Source organism: Heptranchias perlo, chromosome 21, assembly GCF_035084215.1.
Source record: "Heptranchias perlo isolate sHepPer1 chromosome 21, sHepPer1.hap1, whole genome shotgun sequence".
Lineage (NCBI taxonomy): Eukaryota > Metazoa > Chordata > Chondrichthyes > Hexanchiformes > Hexanchidae > Heptranchias > Heptranchias perlo.
Window position 1 is genome coordinate 7,980,044 of NC_090345.1, and position 26,540 is coordinate 8,006,583.

Below are 26,540 nucleotides of genomic sequence, written 5' to 3' on the forward strand. Positions count from 1 at the left end.
GGCCAAGGTGACATGGATTTAAATTAGTAAAAGGCAAATTTAGGACTGATATCACACAAGGAGAGATCAATACATGGACTAGAATGGAGTTCTGGATAGAGCTATAGAAGCAACAATCCCAGAATCACTGGCTACCATGATGGCAGGGGGTAGGAGGGGGAGAAGAAAAAGAAATTGCAGGGTCTTCCTGGATGGATGAGCTAAAATGGATCAAGCTATGAAATGTCAGCCTTTGCTGGTCAAGGGAAGTGTTGGAATTTATAAAAATCACTATAAAAGTACAATGTTTCCATACCCTGGCTGCTTTGATGTACTTGACAGCATCATATTGACCTCCCATGCGCAACACGTCTTCAGTACAATAGTAAAACTCAGAGAATCCATAGAATTCGCTGTTATAGAAGTCAATGGGTGACTGATAAGCCCCATTGAGGGATGCGTTAGTCTCAGTCCCTTTGTTCAGGAATGGTTTTATTTGCTTGCAACACTCGTCAAAGTTCCCGGCTCCTTTCAAATGCAATGTCTGACCATCCTTCTGAATGATGTCGGCTGTTTCAACAGACAAGCAGGGATCGAGGTAGGGGGCCTCTGCACCCATGCCCATACGCTGTCCAAGCAATCTGCAAGAAAAGACAATAGCTTTAAGCTCCAAAGAGTTTCCAGCGAGTTTCCTTCCCCTTTCATTTGTTGCATTCAGACTGTATCTCAAAAATAGCACCCATCTAAATTTCAAATTCACCTTTATTTCCTACTTTTTTTTTAAACTCAATTTTTGGAATCAGTTTTAAAGCTTGTCCTTGTGACACGCAGGTAACCATTAATAAACACAAGCCTTCTGAACTTTAATTACATTGCTGCTTTGTAATGACTCACATGTATCCATTATTCTATACATATAAACCCCCTGAATCCCTCGATTAGATCCCAGTCTGTACCTCATCCCAGATATCCATTATTCTGTACATAAACCCTCTGATCCCCTCGATTAGATCCCCACCAGTAACGTGTTTCCTGTTACTCCATACATCATTTGCAAAGAAGAGCCAATAACTCAGCGCTGAAGTGCGCAATGTGGTGTCAATTTCAAAATATACAATTATACGATAAATACTTGCACTGAAACAACAGAATTTTGCTGAAATTGATATTTTCGGGGAGTGGACATCAAATTTAAATACTATTTACGTAACATAGTGCAGATTTATCATAGGCATCTGTAAGTCAGAGTATATTCTCCCATCTACTAACAACAGTATTGGGATATCCTGAGTGTGTGAAAGATGCTGCAGCTCCTTTTTTCCACCTTGAGCGAAATGTGACAAAAATGTCACTCCACTTTTCAATGGGGTTTTTACCGGTTTCTGTATATTCCGGCCCATTTTCTCTCATCTTCTGCTCCACCTCTCTTAGCTGGGGAACGGCTCCACACTTGCTAGTTGCCCTCTAGTACTCCAACCAAGTAGACATTGAATCATGTGTGAGCACGGACAGTGACTATTTGACTGCAAAGGGCATCACAGCTCACCCGCTGGCTACACATGCATTCACAGCAAGGATTGCGGGATAGGGATCAGGTGCAGGAAGCCCGGTGTGATTCTCCCCTTCCTAAACAAGGGGCACTGAGACCAGTGATAACATGCTGACTGTCATCCCAGCTGAAGTCAGCTAACTTAGACCTTCATGGTCTGTATGTTGAGCCATTGCAAGAGTGCTCTCCTCAATGAGCTTGGGGTCCAATCACAGGCCTCCGACAGACGACCGGTGCTATCGCTGTGTAACATACCTGTTTGTAGTCGTGGTATTATTAAAAATTAGATCTTCATAGCGTTGCCGTGCATAATTCCCACCGAATCCCAGAAAGGTAGTTACATAGACCTTGTACACGTGCTCAGTATGCTGGACGTCACAGCCAAGGTTGAATTCAGCCAATACATTTTTAGCAGCTTCTTCCTGCAATGACAAACCTGCAGTTTAGCCAGAATGAAATTTTAAAAGTTAGTTTAGTGCATTGTGACAGAAAGTTAGTTTAGTGCATTGTGACAGAAACCTCAGGATGAACAAAGAAAATCGCTTGAATATTTGTTCCCCTTCCAAAAGACAGAAATATTCCCACCTCCTTCCCTACAAAAAAAAGCCAAAAGAAATTTAAGAAATAAGTGACTGCAAATATTTTCTTTCCCCTTTATGTTTTGGATAAACTTTGCTCTCAAAGCTGAAGTCCGTCAGTGCTGAGAATGGAACGATTTTCCAATCTTTGCACCCAGCGCCAGCATGAGTAACTCCCCACCTGAAGCAGAGTAAAGGTCACCCCACATTGTGCTTTGATCGCTACTCTTTTTAAAGGATCGATTCACTTTTTAAAAAAAATGCTCAGCATCTATAATATTAAAAATTCTCCTCACAATTCTTATCAACATTTTCCATTATAAATTCTTATGTTCACATTTATACTGGAAACTGCCTATGTAAACTTGTCACACTGTAATTACACCCACCTGCCAGTGGTGGCGATGTAGCACCTCAGTTTTGCATCTCTCAGTTCCTCAGCCAGTACTGCTACTTTTTTTTTGTTCATTCATGGGATGTGGGCGTCACTGGCAAGGCCAGCATTTATTGCCCATCCCTAATTGCCCTTGAGAAGGTGGTGGTGAGCTGCCTTCTTGAACCGCTGCAGTCCATGTGGTGAAAGTACTCCCATAGTGCTGTTAGATAGGGAGTTCCATGATTTTGACCCAGTGACGATGAGGGAATGGCGATATATTTCCAAGTCAGGATGGTGTGTGACTTGGAGGGGAACGTACAGGTGGTGTTGTTCCCATGCGTCTGCTGCCCTTGTCCTTGTCCTTCTAGGTGGTAGAGGTCGCAGGTTTGGGAGATGCTGTCGAAGAAGCCTTGGCGAGTTGCTGCAGTGCACCTTGTGGATGTCTCATATTGCAGTGACGGTACGTTGGTGATGGAGGGAGTGAATGTTTAAGGTGGTGGATGGGGTGCCAATCAAGTGGCCTGCTTTGTCCTGGATGGTGTCGCGCTTCTTCAGTGTTATTGGAGCTGCATTCATCCAGGCAAGTGGAAAGTATTCCATCACATTCCTGACTTGTGCCTTGTAGATGGTGGAAAGGCTTTGGGGAGTCAGGAGGTGAGTCACTCGTTGCAGAATACCCAGCCTCTGACCTGCTCTTATAGCCACGGTATTTATGTGGCTGGTCCAGTTAAGTTTCTGGTCAACGGTGACCCCCAGGACGTTGGTGATGAGGGATTCGGCGATGGTAATACCGTTGAATATCAAGGGGCAGTGATTGGACTCTCTCTTGTTGGAGATGGTCATTGCCTGGCACTTGTGTGGCACGAATGTTACTTGCCACTTATCAGCCCAAGCCTGGATGTTGTCCAGGTCTTGTTGCGGCGGGCACGGACTGCTTCATTATCCGAGGGGTTGCGAATGGAACTGAACACTGCGCAATCATCAGCAAACATCCCCACTTCTGACCTTATGATGGAGGGTGGGTCATTGATGAAGCAGCTGACGATGAGGCAAGGGCCTGGGACACTGCCCTGAGGAACTCCTGCAATGATATCCTGGAGCTGAGATAACTGGCCTCCAACAACCACTATCATCTTCCTTTGTGCTAGATATGACTTCAACCACTGGAGAGTTTTCCCCAATTCCCATTGACTTCAATTTTACTAGGGCTCCTTGATGCCACACTCGGCAATTCTATGCTTCCTAAATTGCCACACGTTTTGCTATTTAACCATAAATTATAATATTGTCTTAAAAATCAAAGTATTGTAGAACAATAAGGACAGAATGTGTGACTTTAAAAAGAGGGCTGAATTACGTCCACCAGCCCTAGCCCATCCTCTCCTGCTTCATCTGAAGATTACACATGGTCTCGACTCCCCATACGTAATGCCACAGGAATTTGACTAGTTTTATATAAAGTGTCAGCTGTGTGACCATGTAACCTTCATTACCAATACCTCCCTCCCAAGTTGTTCCCTAGACAGTAGAGCTTTGTTTTTAATACAGTCGGCCAACAACCAAGTCTGACCCTGGACAGAACCTTGAATTGGAATATTGCTATCTACAGACAGACAGTTCAAAACAACAGTGAAGGACTATTAGCTACAACAGCTCAGGCAGCAGTTCTTATCACGTCTGGCAAAAATCTAGGGCTGTTGTAAACAACATCTCCTTTAGCCCAACAAACCGCAAATTTTGTTCTGCTATAACTTGCCAAAGAACAAATGTGTACACAGCAGTCCTTGTAATTAAAGGAGAGCTTCAATAGACTGGAGAAGCTGGGGTTGTTCTCCTTGGAACAGAGACGGTTATGAGGAGATTTGATAGAGGTATTCAAAATCATGAAGGGTCTAGATAGAGAGAAACTGTTCCCATTGGTGGAAGACATAGATCAGAGGACATAGATTTAAGGTGATTGGCAAAAGAACCAAAGGCGACATAAGGAAAAACTTTTTTAAACAGCGAGTGGTTAGGATCTGGAATGCACTGCCCAAGGGGGTGATGGAGGCAGATTCAATCATGGCCTTCAAAAGGGAACTGAACAAGTACTTGAAAGGAAAAAATTTGCAGGGCTACGGGGAAAGGGCAGGGGAGTGGGACTAGCTGAATTGCTCTTGCATAGAGCCGGCACAGACTCGATGGGCCGAATGGCCTCCTTCTGTGCTGTAACCTTTCTACGCACTTGCCCTAAGTGGGATATCTTTTCTGTTCCTCCCAATCCATGAGCTCCAGTAACTCATGCAGATGCACATTCTTCATCTGCAAGCCTGGACCACAAGCATCAGAGTGCCTGACTTCCAGGGTGGGCGAGGAGCAGGATGAAGGGAGGGCTGGGCGAGGAGCAGGATGAAGGGCGGGGTGGGCGAGGAGCAGGATGAAGGGCGGGGTGGGCGAGGAGCAGGATGAAGGGCGGGGTGGGCGAGGAGCAGGATGAAGGGCGGGGTGGGCGAGGAGCAGGATGAAGGGCGGGGTGGGCGAGGAGCAGGATGAAGGGCGGGGTGGGCGAGGAGCAGGATGAAGGGCGGGGTGGGCGAGGAGCAGGATGAAGGGCGGGGTGGGCGAGGAGCAGGATGAAGGGCGGGGTGGGCGAGGAGCAGGATGAAGGGAGGGGTGGGCGAGGAGCAGGATGAAGGGAGGGGTGGGCGAGGAGCAGGAAGAAGAGGGGTGGGCGAGGAGCAGGAAGAAGAGGGGTGGGTGAGGAGGTGGATGAAGAGGGGTGGGCGAGGAGGAGGAAGAAGAGGGGTGGGTGAGGAGCAGTAGGAAGTGGAGTGGGTGAGGAGCAGGAGGAAGTGGAGTGGGTGAGGAGCAGGAAGAAGAGAATACTGATAAACCTGATCAAATCCTCACCTGGCATCAATACAGCAAGAGTCACTGGATAGTGACTACAGGTGGGTGCCTTGCTTTGTTTTTCCCTCCGTAATGGAGGGAAGCTGGTGTGAATTCCTAAGAGCTATACTTCCAAGTACTTTCCCAATGGAATGGTGGCTGGAATAATGTCAAGCCCAGGGGCTGTGTGGGGGTGGGGGGTGGGGGCAGATTGTTAAATATTTCTGCTATGAATCAAGCAAAATCTCCACTTTTTTCCTCTTGCCAGCAATTTGTTGGAGATTGTCACAATGGGTCGCGAAGACAGAAGTGAACCGCACAGCTTACATCAGCAGTGGGTCTGTTGGTGAGAATCTCTCATGATAGTAGCAGTTGACAATGCAATATTACTTTAGCATTGAATATCTGAATTACTCACAGCTTTGGATTGGGATCCAAGACCCAGAGGATCCCAATGCATCCTACTTCAGGAAGAGCCGTTCGCCGTTCAGCTTAAGCGCAAGTATCTAACTCACTTAGCATAAGTGAGTATCTAACTGACTGCCAGTGTTCTCTCTTTAACAGATAGAAATCATTCACCTTCTTTTAAAAAAACCCTTTGACTTACACTAGTGTACTTTGTACTGAATGCAGCTGCTTGCCACAGTATTGTCTCCCTTTAATAACAGTCTTCTGTGGTCAAAGAAGAACATCACTACAGGGAGCAGTTACATTCACCGATAATTACTGTTTGCATGTTTGATATTGATGTGGTCATAGTTATTTAATACCTTTAACGTAGTAAAATGTCCCAAGGCGCTTTGCAGGAGCGTTATCAGACAAAATTTTGACACTGAGCCACATAAGGAGGTATTAGGACAGGTGACCAAGGTAGGTTTTAAGGAGCGTCTTGAAGGAGGAGAGAGAGGCGGAGAGGTTTAGAGAGGGAGTTCCAGAGCTTAGGGTCCAGACGGCTGAAGGCACAGCCGCCAATGATGGGGCAAAGGAAATCGGGGGTGCACAAGATGCCAGATCGGAGGAACGCAGAGTTTTCGGAGGATTGTAGGGCTGGTGGAGGTTACAGAGATAGGGAGGGGTGAGGCCATAATGAGATCCCCTAACTGATAACAGTGGTACGCAGGAGAGGTCATTAGAGGAAGTGGTAAATCTCTACCAATCCCCCCTTCCACCTCTCCTGATGGCACCGACTCTTGCTAGAGTGCAGTTCAACACCTTGCAGTCACCTTCTGGATCCTCACAACGTGGTTACTCTTCAGGTGTGAGCCCATGGTTATCCAACTGCAAGGGGAATCAGAGCAGAGCTCAATTCTGCCCCCGCCTGATACCCGCCGCATGAACGCTTCCCAACAGGAATCTGTGGATAAGGATTTAAACTGGGCTGCGAAAAGGAGTTGATTTTGACTTATTTTCTGTGGATTGTAAGGTGAGATTTAGCGGGTTCGTGCATCAGCGAGCAAGGGGGCCAAGGAAGAGAACCAAGGCTGCAGTTCATTTATTGCAACCACTGAGACATAATCCAAAAGGAGCTGTCCTGAGTAAATATCCTTAATCATAATTAAAATAAATTAGATGCTGACCTGCTCCGGTGAGACAAAGGTCACAGGATTTGTCACCTCATAAGCAATTTGAACAGACGCTCCGCCCATGTCCAGAATCCCCACCGTCCGCTTGCGAATCACAGGGCCTTGGTTGGGATTGCTGGAAACAGTTACTGCAACACGAGCGTCCTCGTCTAAAAGCAGCAGGCGAGAACGAGAAAAGGAAGAGGCTGCGATTAGATCAGTGGCCTATTCAAATCCGACAGACTTCACAGTACAGCATGAACGTGACCTGCATTAACCTTTCAGATGCTTTTACTCACAAAAACAGAGATTAATGAATAAGGCCATTTGTGCCACCAAGCCATTCCTTGGTGTAAAAATCACAGGTAAAAATTTTCACGATAAATTTCTCCATGATTTTTTTTTTATTCGTTCATGGGATGTGGGCGTCGCTGGCGAGGCCAGCATTTATTGCTCATCCCTAATTGCCCTCGAGAAGGTGGTGGTGATCTCTACGGCAATCAAATAAAAATGCCAGGATATCAATCTATATTTTTGTTTATGTTATTCAGTTCCGACCAGTTGTGTTGTACAACTGATTTTCCTGTTGCCCAGCACACATGGGAACCATAGCGTTTATCTAAATCTGTCCTTGGAGCATTCAATTCCTTTCTTAATCAGATATTTGTCCAGGTACTTTTTAAAACCAGAATACAATGAACTTAATGTCGCCCAAACTCGTTTCAAATTCAAGCTGTATGCAGACCGGGGCGAGGGGCTGAAATGTTCCAGAGGCCATGTATACCATGGTTAGGCCCAGGACTCGAACCCAGCCACTGCTAATAGAACGAAACTGTCCCCTCTCTCACCAGAATGTTACCAAGCATCCAACGGCTAAATTATGAGGAGAGAGTACATAAACTAGGCTTGTATTCCCTGGAATAAGGAAGGTTAAGGGATGATTTGATTGAGGCTTTTAGGATTTTGCAAGGAATTGATAGGGTAGATAGAGAGAAACTTTATCTGCTGGTGGGGGAGTCTAGGACAAGGGGGCATAACCTTAAAACTAGAGCCAGGTCATTCAGGAGAGAAGTTAGGAAACACTTCTTCACATAAAGGATGGTAGAAGTGTGGAACTCTCTCCCACAAAAAGCAGTAGGTGCTAGCTCAATTAGTCATTTTAAATCTGAGATCGAGAGATTTTTGCTAGCCAAGGGTATTAGGGAAATGGAGCCAAGGCGGGTAAATGGCATTAGGATACAGATCAGCCACGATCTCATTGAACACCGGAACAGACTAAAGGGGCTGAATGGCCAACACCTGTTTCTATGTTGAATTATTTTAAAATAATTTTCCCTGATTAAAAAAGTGGTAGGCAATGGAGGTGAGTGGTAAGGTCCCAGGGCTAATTTTAGGACTGGGGAATATCCCTAGGTCTCTCAGGTACTCCTTCGAGCAGCCTTGAGAAAATTCTGGACCCAGGTTATTGCTCACCCTTTTGGTTGGGGAACCTAAGCATGCTGGCCCCAGTCACTTTTCTTTTTAATATCTGAAGATTTTTATGCAATTTTTAAAGCAGACACGTGTGAAATTAGGGACTTCTGAAAGGATGTTAGTGGTTGAGCAAACATTTCCTGCAACAATAACTTTTTGGAGACTAAAATAAGGCAGTAAACACCAAACAGAAACTGTCCAAACCAGAAAGAGGAAGCAAAACAACTTACATATAAATAACACTTAGGTAGCAAAACATCCCAAAGCACTTTATAGGGGAAGCAAAGAGCAAATGGCAGAAAGTAGGAGAGAAATCAGCACAGTCGAAGAAGTAGGTTTCAAAATGGCTTTAGAAGACGGGGAAGAAAACTAGCCAAGGAAAGAGTGTTGGGAAGAGAGGTCCAAAGAAAAAGGGCATGGTGGCTGAAAGCTGTCACTTATAGTGAAGTGGAGGATGGGGTGGGGAGACAGCTGACTGGAGTCAAGAGTGGAGAATGCATACTGGGACACAGGCCAGAATAGATAGCAGAGGTCGGGTGGGGTGACCTCATGGATGGATTTGAAATGAAGCGACATTAACCATTATCAGGTGAATTTACCATTTTCGATATGGTCAAATCGTCCGAGAACAAAGTTGATTCCAATCCAAGCATAGACTCCTGTCAAAATAATTCTACAAGTTAGTAACAAGATTGAAATATGTAAAAAAAAAATCAGAGAAAGCACTCCAGAATACTGCACCTCAGCATTAGTTGCATACCTTGCACTGGATCCAAAACCTCAGATTTCTTTGGGAGGGGGGAGGACAAAATGAGGACCGTACTTAATCTCAATACATTTCCTCCCTTTTGTAGTAACTCATTTACCCCATACTGTGTACGTCACAGAGTCTGGTAAGAAGGCCGGCAGATGTCTGCAAACAACTGTACGCTAATGTAAGGCTTTGATCGACTGACATAAACCATTTGAATAGCCTCAAAGTTGAAGGCCCTCATATGAATAATAGCCACATTGATGGGATACCATTGGTTGCTTGAGGAGGGCAGCGAAGAAATTAGGCAAACAAAATAAAATGCGAGAGATATGGTGCTGTTTTAATAGCTGTGCACTATTTCAGTCTGGTTAGCATTCGCTTCACGAGTTCCAAATTTAGCAGGGTCACATTTAGTGGCCATATACAAAGAAAATAGCAAGCTTCCATCACCGGTCCCTCAAGTCAAAAATTTCCTTCCAGTGATGAAATCTCCACCTTATAGAGATCACATACTAGTGCTCGTGGAACTTAAACATACAAAGGCACATTTTCACTCTGATTCAGAGAAGAGCCCAGCGTCCGAGTGACAAGGCAACCAGATCAACTGTAGTGAAAAATCTATGACGAGTTCACGTTTAAGTACGGGCTGCTTACATACACATGGTCTGATGGACTGTCAGTTTATAGCAGAAAGGTTTCTGAAAAGAAATCCAAAAGACAATAGGAGGAATTTAAAGTACTGAGAAAAAAAATTTTTTTTAACAAGATGTTTAAGTAAATTTGGGTTATTCTGATTGTATCACTTTTCAACAGGAACCCCGCATGTATCTGAAGATGAGATGCTATCAAATTTAGCTAAAATCTGAAGTGTGCTTAAATTATTGAAATGAGCAATCATTGCTCACTGATAAATGGTGCCATACTTGGAACAAAGGTGCATGTTATTTAATTTTAAAAGATTGTACCTTCAAGGGAAAAGCAAAAGAAAAACTGAAAGCTAACAGAAACCTAGGCACCCTAATATAAAGCACATTTTTATACATTTTGCCCAGCATCAATGTGTCTCGGGAGTAAACTATATTACTTTTGTGCTACTGACCCAGATATCAATTGTATTAATACCGAGGTGCAACAGAACTTGCAAATGTCAGGTTGTTTGGATCTGCACGGTGCACAGGACTGATCCAGATGCTGATTGCGATTTTCAGCTCACACGAATATGCAAGTGTTTTCTGGTGTCAATCGTACCACAAAATCAGTGATTCAAATATTTTAAAAAGTGCATCGCAATGTAGTTGTTTGCCTCAGCAAATTTAAGGCCTCTTACAACCGCGTAAGAAAACAAAGACAAGCTGGATCGCTGCCAGACCATACCGACGCCCGCATGCTGTGCACACTGTGAGCACATCGACCATGTGTGCATGGTCTGCCTGCAACATCTGCATGCTTAAGCTCTGCACAGCATTCAGGTTCTCTGCCCCCATTCTCTCCTCTCCTCTCACCTCCCCTCCCGTCCCGTCCCCAACAACCCCCTCCCCTCTGCCCTTCTCCTAAACTCGTACTGTGGTGCAGTTCTACGAGCTCCAGCCAGCCTGCAGTACTTGACCCGAGTGATTATTCCCCATGTGTGAACCTAGAATACTGTGAGTGTCAGAAGGCTGCTTGACTGCGGAAAGAAAGATTTGCATTTATATCAAGCCTCAGGATGTCCCAATACACTTTACATCCAATGAAGTACTTTTGAAGTGTAGTCACTGTTTTAATGTAGGAAACGCGGCAGCCATTTTGCACACAGCAAGGTCCCACAAACAGCAATGAGATAATGACCAGACAATCTGTTTTTAGTGATGTTGGTAGAGGGATAAATATTGGCCAGGACACGGGTGGAACTCCCCTGCTCTTTGTTGAAATAATGCCAAGGAATCTTTTACATCCACTTGAGAGGGTTTAACTTCTCGTCCGAGAGACGACACCTCCGACAGTGCAGCGCTCCCTCAGTACTGCACTGGAGTGTTAGCCTAGATTTTGTGTTCAAGTCTCTGGAGTGGGACTTGAACCCACAACCTTCGAACTCAGCTACCAACTGAGCCACGGCTGACACAAAGCACATGGCTGAGCCCAATCCCATCCTCAGCTGACATCTACTTGCACACTCTCATGGAGCAATCATTGGAATAATGATCAAGGACATGAGGGCTGACTGAATTTCCCCCTCAATAGCTTACTGTAGTATCTCAACTGAGATCAGCTAACTCAGCACAGACTGGGAGTTGAATCTGGGACCCATTTGTCTGCAATGAACTTGATACTTTGCTGCTACATGGTACATTTAGCCCCGTGGCCTTTGGATTTTTTTTAAAAAGCACAGTAAAATTCAATGCTTGCAATGGTCTAACACTCTCTCATGTTCCACAGACACTTCAAGTGTTAGTAGTCTCACTTACAGACCTGTGAACAGACACATACACTACTATAGTGTTGTGTCTCTGTACTCTAAAAACATAACAAGCATTTTTTTTTTACAAAACATACATGAATTCAATTACTGAATTCTGCAATTACTAGAATACTGCAAACTGGTCAGTTTAGGAGAACTAATTTAAAGAGTCACAAACCAAAAAAAAATGTCACTTTAATTTCATGCCTGGCCGCATTTGACCTTTGCTATTGTGCCACGTGAAATATTTCCAATTGATTAATTTTTACGATAATGAGGCCAGATGCAGGATCCGTGCAAATTTCCTTATTTATAGGATGTCCAAAAAGAAATATAAGCATCACAGCGACTGTATGTGGGCGAGGCATTAAGTTCAGCCATGGCGCTCCCTGCAAATATGGACGGGGAGTTGAGTCCCAGATTGGGCACTGTTATTCAAGTCAATGTCCTAGGAACATGAGTAGGCCATTCAGTCCCTGGAGCCTATTCTGCCATTCAATTACATGCTGCTTGTCCAATGAGGACCACCCTACGTGAATGGTTACTGGCTTCCAGGGTTACCTAGAGCCAAATGGGAAGATCCCCGCTCCCGTTGACCTTGAACCAGTAAGTATTCAATACCCAGCACTAGCATTAAGTCACTGCTTTTTTTTGTTGGTGGTGGGGAATTGGAGTATAAAAATGTGTAATATTGCTGACAAGATGGGGCCAATTTTAAGCTCTCATGGTCATTGGATGTACCATAATACACACCTTCTTGTTTACCAGATATCACCTCCGCATGGGACTCAGAAAACAGGAAGTCAAACTCGACCGGCACATCGGTGTAAAGGTCCTCAAGAATTGCACCCTGTTGGCTAGAGAGATGCAACACATTTGAATTCAGATCGGATTTTCTCTCCTACATTATTTCACTTTAAGAGGCATGAGTTTATGGCCCCGAACCATCCACACCCCTTAGAACACAAGAACATAGGAGCAGGAGTAGGAGTAGGCCATAGGGCCCCTCGAGCCTGCTCCGCCATTCAATAAGATCATGGCTGATCTTCAACCTCAACTCCACTTTCCCGCCTGATCCCCATATCCCTTGATTCCCTCTGAATCTATCGATCTCAGTCTTGAATATACTCAATGACTGAGCATCCACAGGCCCTCTGGAGTAGAGAATTCCAAAGATTCACAACCCTCTGAGTGAAGAAATTCCTCCTCATCTCAGTCCTAAATGTCTGACCCCTTATCCTGAGACTATGCCCCCTAGTTCTAGACTCTCCAGCCAGGGGAAACATCCTCTCAACATCAACCCTGTCAAGTCCTTTCCACCATCTACAAGGCACAAGTCAGGAGTGTGATGGAATACTCTCCACTTGCCTGGATGAGTGCAGCTCCAACAACACTCAAGAAGCTCGACACCATCCAAGATAAAGCAGCCCGCTTGACTGGCACCCCATCCACCACCCTAAACATTCACTCCCTTCACCACCGGCGCACTGTGGCTGCAGTGTGTACCATCCACAGGATGCACTGCAGCAACTCGCCAAGGCTTCTTCGACAGCACCTCCCAAACCCGCGACCTCTACCACCTAGAAGGACAAGGGCAGCAGGCGCATGGGAACAACACCACCTGCACGTTCCCCTCCAAGTCACACACCATCCCAACTTGGAAATATATCGCCGTTCCTTCATTGTCGCTGGGTCAAAATCCTGGAACTCCCTTCCTAACAGCACTGTGGGAGAACCGTCACCACACGGACTGCAGCGGTTCAAGAAGGCGGCTCACCACCACCTTCTCAAGGGCAATTAGGGATGGGCAATAAATGCCGGCCTTGCCAGCGACGCCCACATTCCGTGAACGAATAAAAAAAAAAAGTCCTCTTAGAATCTTACATGTTTCAATGAACACCACACATTCTTCTAAACTCCAGAGAGTTTAGGCCTAATCTACTCAATTTTTCCTCAAAAGATAACCCTCTCATCCCAGGAATTAATCTAGTGAACCTTCACTACACCGCCTCTAACACAAGTATATCCTTCCTTAGGTAAGGAGACCAAACTGCACACAGTAAACCAAAGCCCCGTAAAATTGCATTTGTAATAAGACTTAAAGTAAGACTTTCTTACTCTTGTACTCCAACCCTCTTGCCATAAAGGCCAACATACCATTTGCCTTCCTAATTGCTTGCTGTACCTGCACGTTAACTTTGTGTTTTGTGTACAAGGACACCTAAATCCCTCTGAACACCAACATTTAATAGTTTCTCACCATTTAAAAAATATTCTGTTTTTCTATTGTTCCTACCAAAGTGAATAACCTCACATTTCCCCAAATTATACTCCATCTGCCACCTTCTTGCCCACTCACTTAACCTGTCGATATCCCTTTGCGGACTTTTTGCCTTCTCCTCACAACTTACTTTCCCACCTAGCTTTGTATCGTCAACAAACTTGGATAAATTACACCCGGTCCGTTCATCTAAGTCATTAATATAGATTGTAAATAGCTGAGGCCCAAGCACCGCTCCTTTTGTGGTACCCCATTAGTTACGGCCTGCCAACCTGAAAATGACCCATATATCCCTACTCTGTTTTCTGTCCGTTAACCAATCCTCTATCCTTGCTAATATATTACCCCCAACCCCATGAGCCTTTATCCTGTGTAACAACCTTTTATGTGGCACCTTATGGAATGCCTTTTGAGAATCCAAATATACTACATCCACTGATTCCCCTTTATCTACCCTGCTAGTTACATCCTCAAAAAATCTAATAAATATGTTAAACATGATTTCCCTTTCATAAAACCATGTTGACTCTGCCTAATCATATTATGATTTTCTAAGTGCCCTGTTACCATTTCCTTAATAGTGGATTCCAGCATTTTCCCGCCGATTGATGTCAAGCTAACTGGCCAGTAGTTCCGTATTCTCTCTCCCTCCTTTCTTGAATATTGTCGTTACATTTGCTGCCTTCCAATCCATTGGGGCCGCTCTAGAATCTAGGGAATTTTGGAAGGTCACAACCAATGCATCCACTATCTCTGGAGCCACCTCTTTTAGAACTCCAGGATATAGGCCATCAGGTCCAGGAGATTTGTCGGCTTTTAATTTCATTAATTTCTGTAGTACTTTTTCTTTACTAATATTAATTACTTTAAGTTCCTCACTCTCATTAGAGTGGGAGTCTGTCGTACTTCCATTGTAACTTCAGCAGCAGTGATCTGGATACGCTGAGTCCCAGCCTTATGTTGAGGATTACGGCGGGCTTGTTGGGGGCGGTGACCCCCTGTGGTGGGAGGCTCCGCTTTCCCAGCTCCCTGTGGGGCTTGCTGGAGTATCAGCGGGCGTACACTGGGTTGGAACAGACATACTTCTCCAACGAGTGGCGACCAACTGGGGGACCAGGCTAAGATTGCAACCTGGACCCTCAAACATTTAACGGGGAAATGTTTTAAAACGTTGTAAAAGCCAGGAGAGAGAGAAGTGTGGCTAGCACTCCCTCAATTCACCATGCGCTCTTCTGCTGCACTTTCTGGCTTTCTTGGTACAGCCAGGTGCTCCAGATGTGCATTAATAGGCAAAATAGAGAATCTCCCCCTGATCACGGAAAGTCTCCGGCAGAGGTTCCCAGCGGGCGCAGCTCGGCACTTACGCTGAGATGTGCCCCACCATGGATTTACAGAGCCTGTGTTGTTTTCTTAATTATATGTTGCAATCGTCGAACGCAGAATTAAACGCAAGGCAGCTGGCACCAAAAAGACCTGACCAGCTCGCTGATCCTTAGTATATATCTAGAGGACAGCACTCAGCAGAGGAAAGGGTTTTTATTAAAACGGGAAGGCCAGTCTAGGGGAGGAGGGTGTGGGAGCGTTTTTTTTTTCTCAAACGGTCTCCCACTACAGATGACACCAGTGTGGCCCTCAGACCAGTCTGCAGTTACAGGCTCCCGCTGTGTTTGCAATGGAGCCACTCCAGAGACACTCCCCACAACTAAAATCACCAAAACAGTCCAACTGGGATTTGACTTGAAGGATCTTCAAGTCATCGATTAAAATTGACGCTTTAAACAAAAATGTCAAAAGAAATCTCTGGTAAAACTGTTTGGTTTCTTCTATAATAAAGGGGAATATTTCAAACAAAAAGCTACACCCTCCTGGACTTTCCTTCATATTTAAGACTGATCTGTGCGCTGCCCCGATAGCACAGTTGGAAAATTTGCTCCCCACTGCAAGCGTTCCATACATACCAGGGAGTTCCCTGGTTCAGTCCCTGGTCTACGCAAAGCAATTATGCTGAGTTCGCTGATCATAAGTCAAGGTGGCGGTAGTGGGCACCAGAAGTAGATCAGTGCCCTTGAGCTAGGAGGGGGAAAATCCCTGCTCCTGACTGCCATACAGAGACTAGTATTGGAAAGTGGATGTGAGGAGAGGTTAGGATTGGACTCAACTATGATATTAAACATCCTGCAGACACTCACTGGAATGTGACTGAATGGTGAGCTGCACTTTGGCAGGACACTGAAGAACAGCTGTGCCTGTGGAACCCTAAACTAACAAGAGCCAACTCCAGGGGCAGAGGGAATTAAAAAAAAAAAAATGCAAATATGACCAGCAAAGAACTCATTGTTGGTACAGCACATGAACGGCAATTGTTGAAATATTTTTAAACATGGTCAGTAATTTAATTTATTGAGAAGTGCAGTGAAATTCTCCCGGGTGCAATTCCAATACCTTTCTGGCAGAAGCCTCATGCCAGCAGTGCAGAGGATGTACAATGGCGTCTCTTTGTGCTTCGCAACAGGAACATGTCCAGCAGCAAAGCTCAGGAGAGGGCGGAGATAATCCGTGGCTTTATCTGGGGAGGAGGCCAGTGTCGAGATGCCTGGAGAAGCAATGCAATGAATGCTTATTAAAATATTAATTAAGTTACGTGACAACACCCGTGAGATCTCAATAAAACATTTGGGAAGGCGATGCCATTCGGCACATCGTGCCTGTGCTGGCAACACGATGCATTTCCCTAGTCTTACACCATGCAACTTCTCTGCATGCTCCCCTCCCTCTGCTCCACAATCGCTGGTAGCCTTCAGCTCACCTTGCGCCTATTCCCTGAAACTCCCTCCCTAAACCGCCTCCACCTCTTCATTTCCTTCAAAACCCTGTGAGAACGTATGTTTTCAACCGTGCTTCTTGGTCACCCCTTTCCATTACTGGTCAACGTCTGGTCCCCTTCTGTGGAGCGTGGTGATACTGCGATAAAGAATATATAAATGTAGGATATATGTACGCAAGGTTCTTGGTGGTTGTTACTTCTGATTTGGTTCCTTCATTGCTGTCAAATTTCTTGTGGTAAACTATAACGTTCTCTGTGTGCATTATAAGCAGCAAAAGAAATATCCAGGAATAAAAACCAACTAACAGGACTCCTTTGTTGGTGCAAGTTCCTTCAGAGCCCGACTGATCTGAAGTATATTTCCACCTATTTCTATTACACATCAAGATTACATGGACGGTCATTGTGCTCCTGGTATAAAAACATCTCCACATGCAGCGTTTGGCTGCTGTTTATGCCAATTTTGATTACATTACATTGATACAATGAACCCAAGAGATATATATGTAAATGTAGAATATCTATGATTCTATCTGAGCTGATGGCATATCCACTGTGTCCATAATAAATATGACCACAAGAGGGCACCAAGGCTGCCTTGTGCCCTACTGTATGCAATGCATTTATATATATATATATAATAAAAGCATAGACAGGGTGTCCCTTCACTGCTGTTTTACCTTAAAAGTTTTTTTAAAAACTGTACACTGGATTTTTTTTTCCAAATTATGTTTTTAAAAGATGAGTGTCAGCCTTGGCTCAGTGGTTGCACTCTCGCCTCGGAGTCACCTGACGAAGGAGAAAGCCTCCGAAAGCTTGTGATTTTCAAATAAAAATGTTGGACTATAACCTGGTGTTGTAAGATTCCTTACATTGGTCCACCCCAGTCCATCACTGGCATCTCCACATATATTTTTATATATAGGGGCAATTTTGCTTCACAACCAGAGGGAGGCAGCAGAGCTCTACATAAGAACTTAGTGTAGATCAGCTACAGTAACTTGAAATCAACTGTTTAAAGAAAAATAAACATGCATTTATATACTGCCTCATCACATTTCTCAGTCTTCTCAATCGTGATGAATTATTCTGTCAGTGAAATGTGGACAGACCATTCTGCATCTGCACCATTGCAACAACTAGCCACGAGATCTCTCCGCCTCTCTACCTCTTTCCTCATTTAAGACGCTCCTTGAAACCTACCTCTTTGACCGAGCTTTTGGTCACCTGTCCTAATAACTCCTTACGTGGCTTGGTATCAAATTTTTACGCTCATGTGAAGCGCCTTGGGACGTTTTACCACGTTGAAGGCGCTATATAAATGCAAGTTGTTGTTGTTGAATAACCAATTTATTTCTCTTTTTTCTTCCCCCCGATGGTGTTGTTTGAGGAAGGAACGTCGATGAGGACACTGGGAAAACTCCCTGTTCTTCAAATCGTGGTATTGGATCTTTAAAGCCCACCTGAACCCCCAGAGGAGCTGAATGTTGCAGTCTCATCCAAAGGATGACATCTCCAGCAATGCCATACTCTCTCAGCACTGCACTGGAGTGTCAGCTTAAGAGTAATGATGGGCTCGAAACTCTCGGTGTTGGGCGTAAACAAGCACAAGAGCGCCACCAAGTGACACTCACAAAATCAATTGAGACAAAATATTTTTGTAGACATTTTAAACTCTGTTTGTTTGCCACCGCGGTGATGGTGAGACTTTGAATTTCTCTTTCAGTATAGATGTAGCTTACAATCCAGAAGCCGCTTTAGCTAAAATCTAAGCCACTAACATCAATGGCAGCATAGCAGGGCCCCTGCTTCCATTCTTCACCCTCCTTAAACAACAATTAGCATTTATATAGCGCCTTTAACGTGATAATACGTCCCAAGGCGCTTCACAGGAGCGATTATGAAATAAAATTTGACGCGAAGCTACGTAAGGGGATATTAGGACAGGTGACCAAAAAGAGGTAGGTATTAAGGAGCGTCTTAAAGGAGAGAGAGGTAGAGAGGCGGAGAGGATTAGAGAGGAAATTCCAGAGCTTAGAGCTTAGGCAGCTGAAGGCACGGCCGCCAATGGTGGAGCGATGAAAATCGGTGAGGGGCAAGAGAGCACAGAGATCTTGGAGGATTTTAGGACTGTAGGAGATTACAGAGATAGAGAGGAGCAAGACCATGGAGGGATCTGAAAACAAGGATGAGAATTTTAAAGTCGAGGCTTGGCCGGACCGGGAGCCAATGTAGGTCAGCGAGCACAGGGGTGATGGGTGAACGGTGTATTAGAGGCGCTATATAAATGCATGTTGTTGCTGTTCACCGTGGAAATAATCAGTTTAAGATTCAGAAACTACTGTTGCAGCACATGCGTAAGCTTCATCATTGACGTTTGCACAGCCCCTTTTTGCTCTGTGCGGTCCCCGTGCCCTATGATTACCTGGTTTGAGTTTCTTAACCACTGGCTTCCTGTTTTTGTCCTTCATCTGCCTGATGTCGAGTAGATCATGAGGGTTCCCATTGTGCCGCGGCCAAAAGTACACGAACACCCTGGATCCACTACTTCCACAGTCTATCACCACTCCATAGTTTAGCTCTGCATTATTTGTATCTGTAGCTTCCATGTCTTCAATTCTGGCCATATACCTACCAAAAGAAAGATTTTTTTAAAAATTGCACAACTATTAGCTCAAACATGCAAGATATCCCAATGACAGCAGTATGATACCTGGATAATTTCATAAGATTCAATTGCTATTTGCCAGTAATACAACAGCAAATTAAATATTTTCTCAATTATATGATCAGCCTGACGTATTTCTACCAGTGCAATACAGGTTACAGCTTAGCAGCATCTTCCTTAGTAGAAGAGGAAATTTGGAAAAAAAATTGGAGACAAATCCAGCATTGTGCCATTTGTTACCTGTCTCCCTCAAACTAGGTGTCAGCTGTTGCTCAGTGGGCAGCACTCTCTCCTCTGAGTCAGAAGGTTGTGGGTTCAAGTCCAACTCTAGGGACTTGAGCACAATATCTAAGCTGACACTCCCAGTACAGTACTGAGGAAGTGCTGCACTGTCAGAGGTGCTGTCTTTTGGATGAGACATTGAAACTGAGGCCCCATCTGCCGTCTCAGGTGGACATAAAAGATCCCACAGAATTATTTCGAAGAAGAGCAGTGGAATTCTCCCCCGTGTCCTGGCCAACATTTATCCCTCAACCAACATCACTAAAAACCAGATTATCTGGTTATTATCACATTGCTGTTTGTGTGAGCTTGCTGTGCGCAAGTTACAACAGTGATTCCGACACTGCAAAAAAAGTACTTCATTGGCTGTAAAGTGCTTTGGGACATCCTGAGGTCGTGAAAGGTGCAAGTCTTTCTTTTCTTCCCACAAACTGACTGATCAATAACAGTGACAGTGACAGAGACCTGGAAGAGACAGAGACCTCTCTTCTCAGCCAGAGGACGCAAGGCCCAAGATCATCCGTACAGGGATACAAGCAGAAAAATTGAAGGATGTACCTTCATTTATGACAATGCAAATATGCTTTGACCAAAACATTTTTTTAAAGTTACAATTATTTTTGCTAAAGTCGTGCTGAAATTTCATCCTACGATCAGAATTTCTTCCCTGCATCACCCCGTTTTGGAGGAAATTGTGTGTGTTTGTTTTAACACCATGCACCAAAGGAGATTTATTGGACAAAGCATCAACTTATTCTGCTGGTTGTGTTCTCACGGCTTGTCCACTACTCCAGGCCCGGCAAGCTCCTGCCAATTAGTACTCCAGGGAAATTGTCTGCGCTCCCCTGATAGACATGACTCCAAAAACACAACTGCCTGCATTTACACAGCATCTCTAACATAGCAAAATGCTCCAAAACATTTCACTGTTTGGGGGTGGGGGGTGCGGTTCAGACCCATGCAGGAGTGTGAAGGAAATAGGGGAGGTGGCTGAAGAGGTAGATTTTCATGAGGTTTTCAAAGGTTTGGGAGAGATGTTGCAAGTCATAAGGGTTTGGGGTGAAAGTTCTACAACTCCTACCAGACTACCTCAAGGCACAACTACAAGACTCAACAGCACCAATCCCAAACAACAGAGGGATTGTAGAAAATTTGCAACCTCGATTACCTGCGCTCGCAATTATTTGCAAGAAGTTTCACTAGTGTTAGGATTTAGTTTTGCATAAACTAGCCAAAATGCAAGTGATTTAAATTGACGTTTCACACCCTGGGTTCATGTCCCAGCAGGATTAGTTGTTATATAGATTGGCAGTCCTAGGCAGGATTTACTATCCATGGAGCTCTGATATCTAGTTTCAGGCTGGGAAACCAGTAGGAGTTCAAGCTGGCAACCTTCTCCTCCCACCTTCTCCCCCAATCCTCCCTTCCCAGTCCTTTGGTATCTAAAGTTTAAAATGGAAAAACAACATGGGTTTTTATCTGTACATACTAGTAACTTGATTAAGTAATATAAATAGAACAATCAGACTCTGAAAGCTCACTGTCAGGCTAAGTATAAAAGGGATGTTTGATCAGCTGCCAATTTCCAGCAGCCTTGAAAGTGAGGGCTGGTAGTTCATGGGAACGATCTGGTTAACAGGCTTCAGAATTAACAATTAAAAATAAAAACGATGCTGAAGGCAATCACAAGATAAAGGGCAGCACTGGGAAACACTGCCAATGTTGTCAGGACTGGAATCATCTCAATTTATTGTGTGAAACCCACATTTTTTTAGGCTGGAAAAACCCACACTTGACTGACCTCCTCTCATACACTAAGATTCCATTCCTTTTGTGAAAGGGAAACTTGGAACTCTTATGTCTATCTAGAAAATGGTTCATCTGGTGGGTTTTTTTGCTCAAGATGAGGGTATAACACTATCCATTTCAGGCAGTTTCAGCATCGAGCACTACTGCGTCAGCTGAAGCATGGTTCGGAGCATAGGGATTGCTAGATGAAAATAGACCACGGTCCATCTAGTTTGCCGACTACCATCCTGGTAGTTGCACGATACAACGATAATGGAGTTGTTGACTGATCATAGCAATCAAACTCTATCAATTAGTCTTCAACAGACCCAGACATGATGCAAGGAAAACCCCAAGTGGTGGAAAGCTTTGGGAACTATAAGTCAAAAGTTCCTCCCAAGCATGTTACACTTACCATACGCCAAGTCTTAATTTACTCATATAGTATATCCCAGAATGTTATTTTCTGAAAGAAATCTTATCTAACTTAGATTCACAGTAAAGTTCCCTCAGTCATCATCCAAATGCAGGAGATGTACTCTGAGCGAGATTAGGAACCAAATTAGATGCAGTTAGGTGTGCCTACTAGGATCTGGATTGAGACTATGCAAATTCATTTCACACAGGACCATCACAGCCTGCAGACAGAAGAGACATTCATCCCATTAGTTCAGGCTGGATTTAAACCCAGGTTTCGGAGATGAAAGAACATGTTGTAACTCACAATCTCGTCCCCAACCCCCACACCTTAGTTGTTACCCATTTCATTTGTTCTTCATTCGTTGAACGCACAACTATGAAAGTTTAACTGTGCCCAAGAGGAAAGAACAAATTGCAAGATTACATATAGCTAAATCCACTTACCCAGTGTATACCTTCTAATCTGGTAAAAATTCACAATACGCAATTTTTTTACCAAGCTCCCAAATACTATGAGTAACAGTTGCATTGAAAAGTTTGTGTTTCTAAATTATTTCTACCCTGAAATATATTTTGGACATTGCTCTCCAAATATTACTGCGTACAGAGAGTACATGAGATAGCACTCGGATAATTACACAGCTATCTCTGGGATCAGATGACTAACATAACATTCACAGGATAATGTGATAAATACAGAATGAGAAAGGACATTCAACAGAAGAAAAAAGTCCTTCTCTTGCCCTGTCCCATCACGGTATCCAGCTGGCTGTTTATTGAGCCTGCGGTTTCTGTCTCCACTACCCTACCCAGAAGTTTATTCCAAGTGATTACTTGTGTGAAGAAATTTTTCCTGAATTTAGCTTTAAATTCACCTTGAGCGTTTTTGTTCCTCAACTACACAAATGCTCTCCTACATACCCTTCGCCCTCGCTATGTTCTCAATGTGTTGAAATCAAGACTCATAACAGTCACCTTCCTTAACTGATTCTTTCCCAGAATCTGGGTGTGGAACTCTTTACTCGTTCTATCCTTCCTCCTGCCATCATGTTTTTCTTGTTCTTTTTTTCTTAGGCATCATCAAGATTGAGAAAACTATGAGTCTTAGCTCTTCGTCCAGATTTCTCAGTGATTAAAAAAAATATATATTCAATGATACTTTTATATATGTATATATATGAATGAAAGTGTTTCCACTGGCAGGAGGGTCGGTAACCAGAGGACACAGGTTTAAGATAATTGGCAAAAAAGCCAATGGGGGAGATGAGGAGAATTTTTTTTTGTTACTCAGTGAGTTGTTATGATCTGGAATGTGCTACTTAAAACGGCGGTGGAAGTGGATTCAATGGTAACTTTCAAAAGGAAAGTGGAAATATACTTTAAAAAAAATTTTGCGAGGCTACAGGGAAAGAGCAGGGGAATGGGACTAAACGGATAGCTGTTTCAAAGAGCTGGCACAGGCACTTGGGCCGAACGCCTCCTTCTGAGCTGAATGATTCTATGATGCAGCACGACAAGCTGACCAAACATACTCAGTAAAGCTTGGCTATTGGTAGTCATCTACTGGTTGCTATGACTAGCGGCCCACAGTACCAGCCAGCTAGTGCCATAATGCAGTCGGCAACTGTATCCTGCAAGTGAAGATGGTCAAATCAGAATCCTGAATTTGGGTTTTCCTTGCTGATGTTTACATTAGGACACTGGATTCAGAGTCCTGCATCCCCTTTCTACGTTGTTAGGACTTTGTTGCATGCTTTTCCTCTGTCCTCCCTGTTTATGTTACTTTCCCGTTGTCCATGATATAAATATCATGTATTTATTTGACAAAGCAGCCCGAAAATCTGCTGCTCGGGCTTCTGTCAGCACTGCTGTGTGACCGGCAATTAGGAAATGCACGAGTTTGTGTCCTGGAACTACCTCACTTCCCTCCCCCCCTCCCCCCCACCCCCCTCACTGCCTATGGTCGAGAACACAATATGTGCTAATTGAGGATACAAACCTCAGTGCCACTCTCACCAATGGCACAGTTGGATGAACTTACTGCATTTTGTGATACTGTGCTGTACAGTAGAGCAGGAAAATCCTGATTCAGTCTGTGCTAGATAGGGGCAAAATAATGATTGGCCAGAATTCCTGTTCCCGATCACCATTTAACAAACCCCTCTTGGTATATCACCTATCAGGGGAGGTCAGACCTGGCTGGGACATTCCCCTTGGTCATTGAATCCACCAACACTTACTGCTTAGGCTCACAAGAAGAATGCCTGAACTATTGCTTGTATCATTTTCTAATAAGAATGGTGCTACAGACCAGTGGGCAAACCTCAACACTAGTCTAGCCAATTGCCTTTAAAATTAATAGGCAACACCAGATTCGGTGGCGCATTAATGGGATCGTACAAAGTCAGAACTGGATGCCGGATCTCGGCTGGGTTGGCTATGATTAATATCCGGATTAGAAAAGGGGAGTGCCGGTTCCTACTCACTACACAGTGGACCCTGCGGGAAAGTGCACAATGTTGAACGAAGACAAGATCAGGCTTGCTGCGATGCACCCCGTGTTAAAATACCCGCTTAAATGCATTACACAGGCTTGCACATGAAGTGCCCACTTGGGTGAGGTGCCAGAGGAATGGCAGCCAGCCAGCAGGCACTTGTAGATGGCACTATCAGGAGAGATGGGTGAAATTGGGGGTTTGGGGGCGGGGTGGGGGAGTTACAGCAGAATCAGTTGCCTGCAGGAACTGCAATCGACAGGTTAGGGAACACTGTGCCAAAGATTTTAAGCGCTTGCGAAGTAGGGCATTGTAAGTACAGCTCCTCTGAGGAGCATTTTAGCACAGAGATTTTGATAAAGCAGTAAGTAATAGGAGCCCCCTTTGAAGCTTCCATCATGGTAATAGCATCTGAAGGGCTTGTATTAACTAGAGGAAAATTGATATTGAATATTGCTTATGGCGTAATAAGTTTAACTCTCCAAAGAGTGCCAGCTTTCACATTAGTAAGTGGTGTCAAAAGGTGACTGGTCGTCCCCAGCCCCCTCCTCAAGAACTAAATTGCTGCATTACCTGTATTGAATTTCAACCAAAGACAATCTTGCCCTTCCAAGTTGTTGGTTCAACGCCACATCAATTAGCATCCACTGCCGACAGACTGCAAAATGAGTGGGAATTGCTTCCGACTGCTCCCTTTAGATCATTAGAAATCGAGTGTGTGTTCGCTGGTAACACTGTTTACGCCCAATGTAATTTGTTACTGTAAGCAAAAATTTCACTTTCCTGTTGTTGTATGGGAAATTCTATACTCCTTGGTCATAAGATGTTGTGCAGTGTTGAAGCAAATCACATTAAATGCACGGAGATTGACCTTTATCTGCAAATTTTCCTTCAATTTGGCCAAATTATCGCACATGATAACTGAAGGACCGCTTCACTACAAAGTGCTCAGCCCATCATAGAATACTTAAGGAGCAAAGTACTGTTAAGTACGGTGTGCATTAGCAAACAAGCAACAATAATCAATTCAACTGGTCATTTGGCTTCCGGATTCAAATCATTGAAAGAGTAATACGGGATGAAATAAGGCAATTCAGGCAGCACAGCAAAAAATACTTCAAAAATACAGAGATTGTTCAGGAAATTTTACAGCACTTTTTTGTTTTTAATGCCATCAAAATGTTAAATTGTAAATATAGTTTTCTCCCCCCAAGACTACAATTATCAGTGTTTTCCTTTCTCATTCATCCTAAGCTCAAAATGCACCGCCCAATACTCTCTTCCTCTGCATTGCAATCAAGACCCTTGAGTTACCTCTTACTCTTAAGTCAAACCTCCCCAAGACCTTAAAACCTGACTCAGGTTTTCACTTTCTCCTAAAACCTACAGGCTTTTAGAACCCAAGCTTGGGGCCATCTAACCTCCATTTCATTTGCTATCTCTCGCTCTTTTCAACCTTGGTGGTTGTCCTGCATTACGAGCCTTCACCAACGCTTCTCAATTAAAAAAAAAACTTCACAGAGCGAATGGTCTTAAAGTTTAGGTAATTACATGGATTCATTGTGGCAGGTCAGAATTCTTACTGATTGCAGCCCATCTAACATTGGATACTTTGAACATTTGCATATGACTTGCTCTATTTCCAGTGACAACACAACCAGTAGAACTCCCAAGACCTCACACAAGTATCAGTATACATAAGCAACCTCAGCACAAAAGACCAATAAATTACAAGTGTGAGGGAGACGAATTGGACACTCAAAAGTTGACACTTCCAAGAAATGTATGTTAAGTGTCATAATGCTGGCGGGACATGGTGTTTCACTAGAAAATTCAAACAAATAAAAAGATTTTAAAGTTAATTGTCAAGCTTGCAACTAGTGGCTCAATAATGCCAATACCTCGTGCCAACACAGCAGATGTACAACAGAGGCAGTTGAAGATTCAGTAAGTCTATTTTAAGATTGCTGCACTAGCGCAGAGCTGAACGCAAAATAAAGAAGGCACTGTGTCCTGCGTAGAAGCATTTGCGTAGTTCGCAATGTCAACAGAAGTACAATTTCAAAATAAATTGGAAGAACGCACTTAGCAGAAGTTCCCACTGCCAGAGATCTGATGCAGTTCGTGCTGGAGCTTAAAACTCACTCCAACAGCTAACCATGGCACCATCTGAGCATAGAAATGAGAAGAAGCTTCCCCCAACTCG

At 44.1% G+C, this 26,540-nt stretch overlaps 1 protein-coding gene across 5 annotated transcripts in view; it reads right to left on the reverse strand.

Moving 5' to 3' along the window:
- Window positions 1–26,540, reverse strand: part of LOC137339947 (ectonucleoside triphosphate diphosphohydrolase 4-like) — a 77,545-nt gene that overhangs the window by 28,205 nt on the left and 22,800 nt on the right. For all 5 annotated transcript variants that reach the window (XR_010966647.1, XR_010966645.1, XR_010966644.1 and 2 more), the window contains exons 4-10: window positions 19,107–19,312; window positions 16,300–16,450; window positions 12,330–12,433; window positions 8,985–9,044; window positions 6,928–7,082; window positions 1,784–1,950; window positions 296–620 (exon numbers count right to left, since the gene is read on the reverse strand). Coding sequence is in view for 1 of the 5 variants with exons in the window: in XM_068002046.1 (XP_067858147.1) it covers window positions 296–620; window positions 1,784–1,950; window positions 6,928–7,082; window positions 8,985–9,044; window positions 12,330–12,433; window positions 16,300–16,450; window positions 19,107–19,312 (1,168 nt within the window). In the remaining 4 variants the exon portion in view is untranslated. The remainder of the gene's footprint in view (window positions 1–295; window positions 621–1,783; window positions 1,951–6,927; window positions 7,083–8,984; window positions 9,045–12,329; window positions 12,434–16,299; window positions 16,451–19,106; window positions 19,313–26,540) is intronic.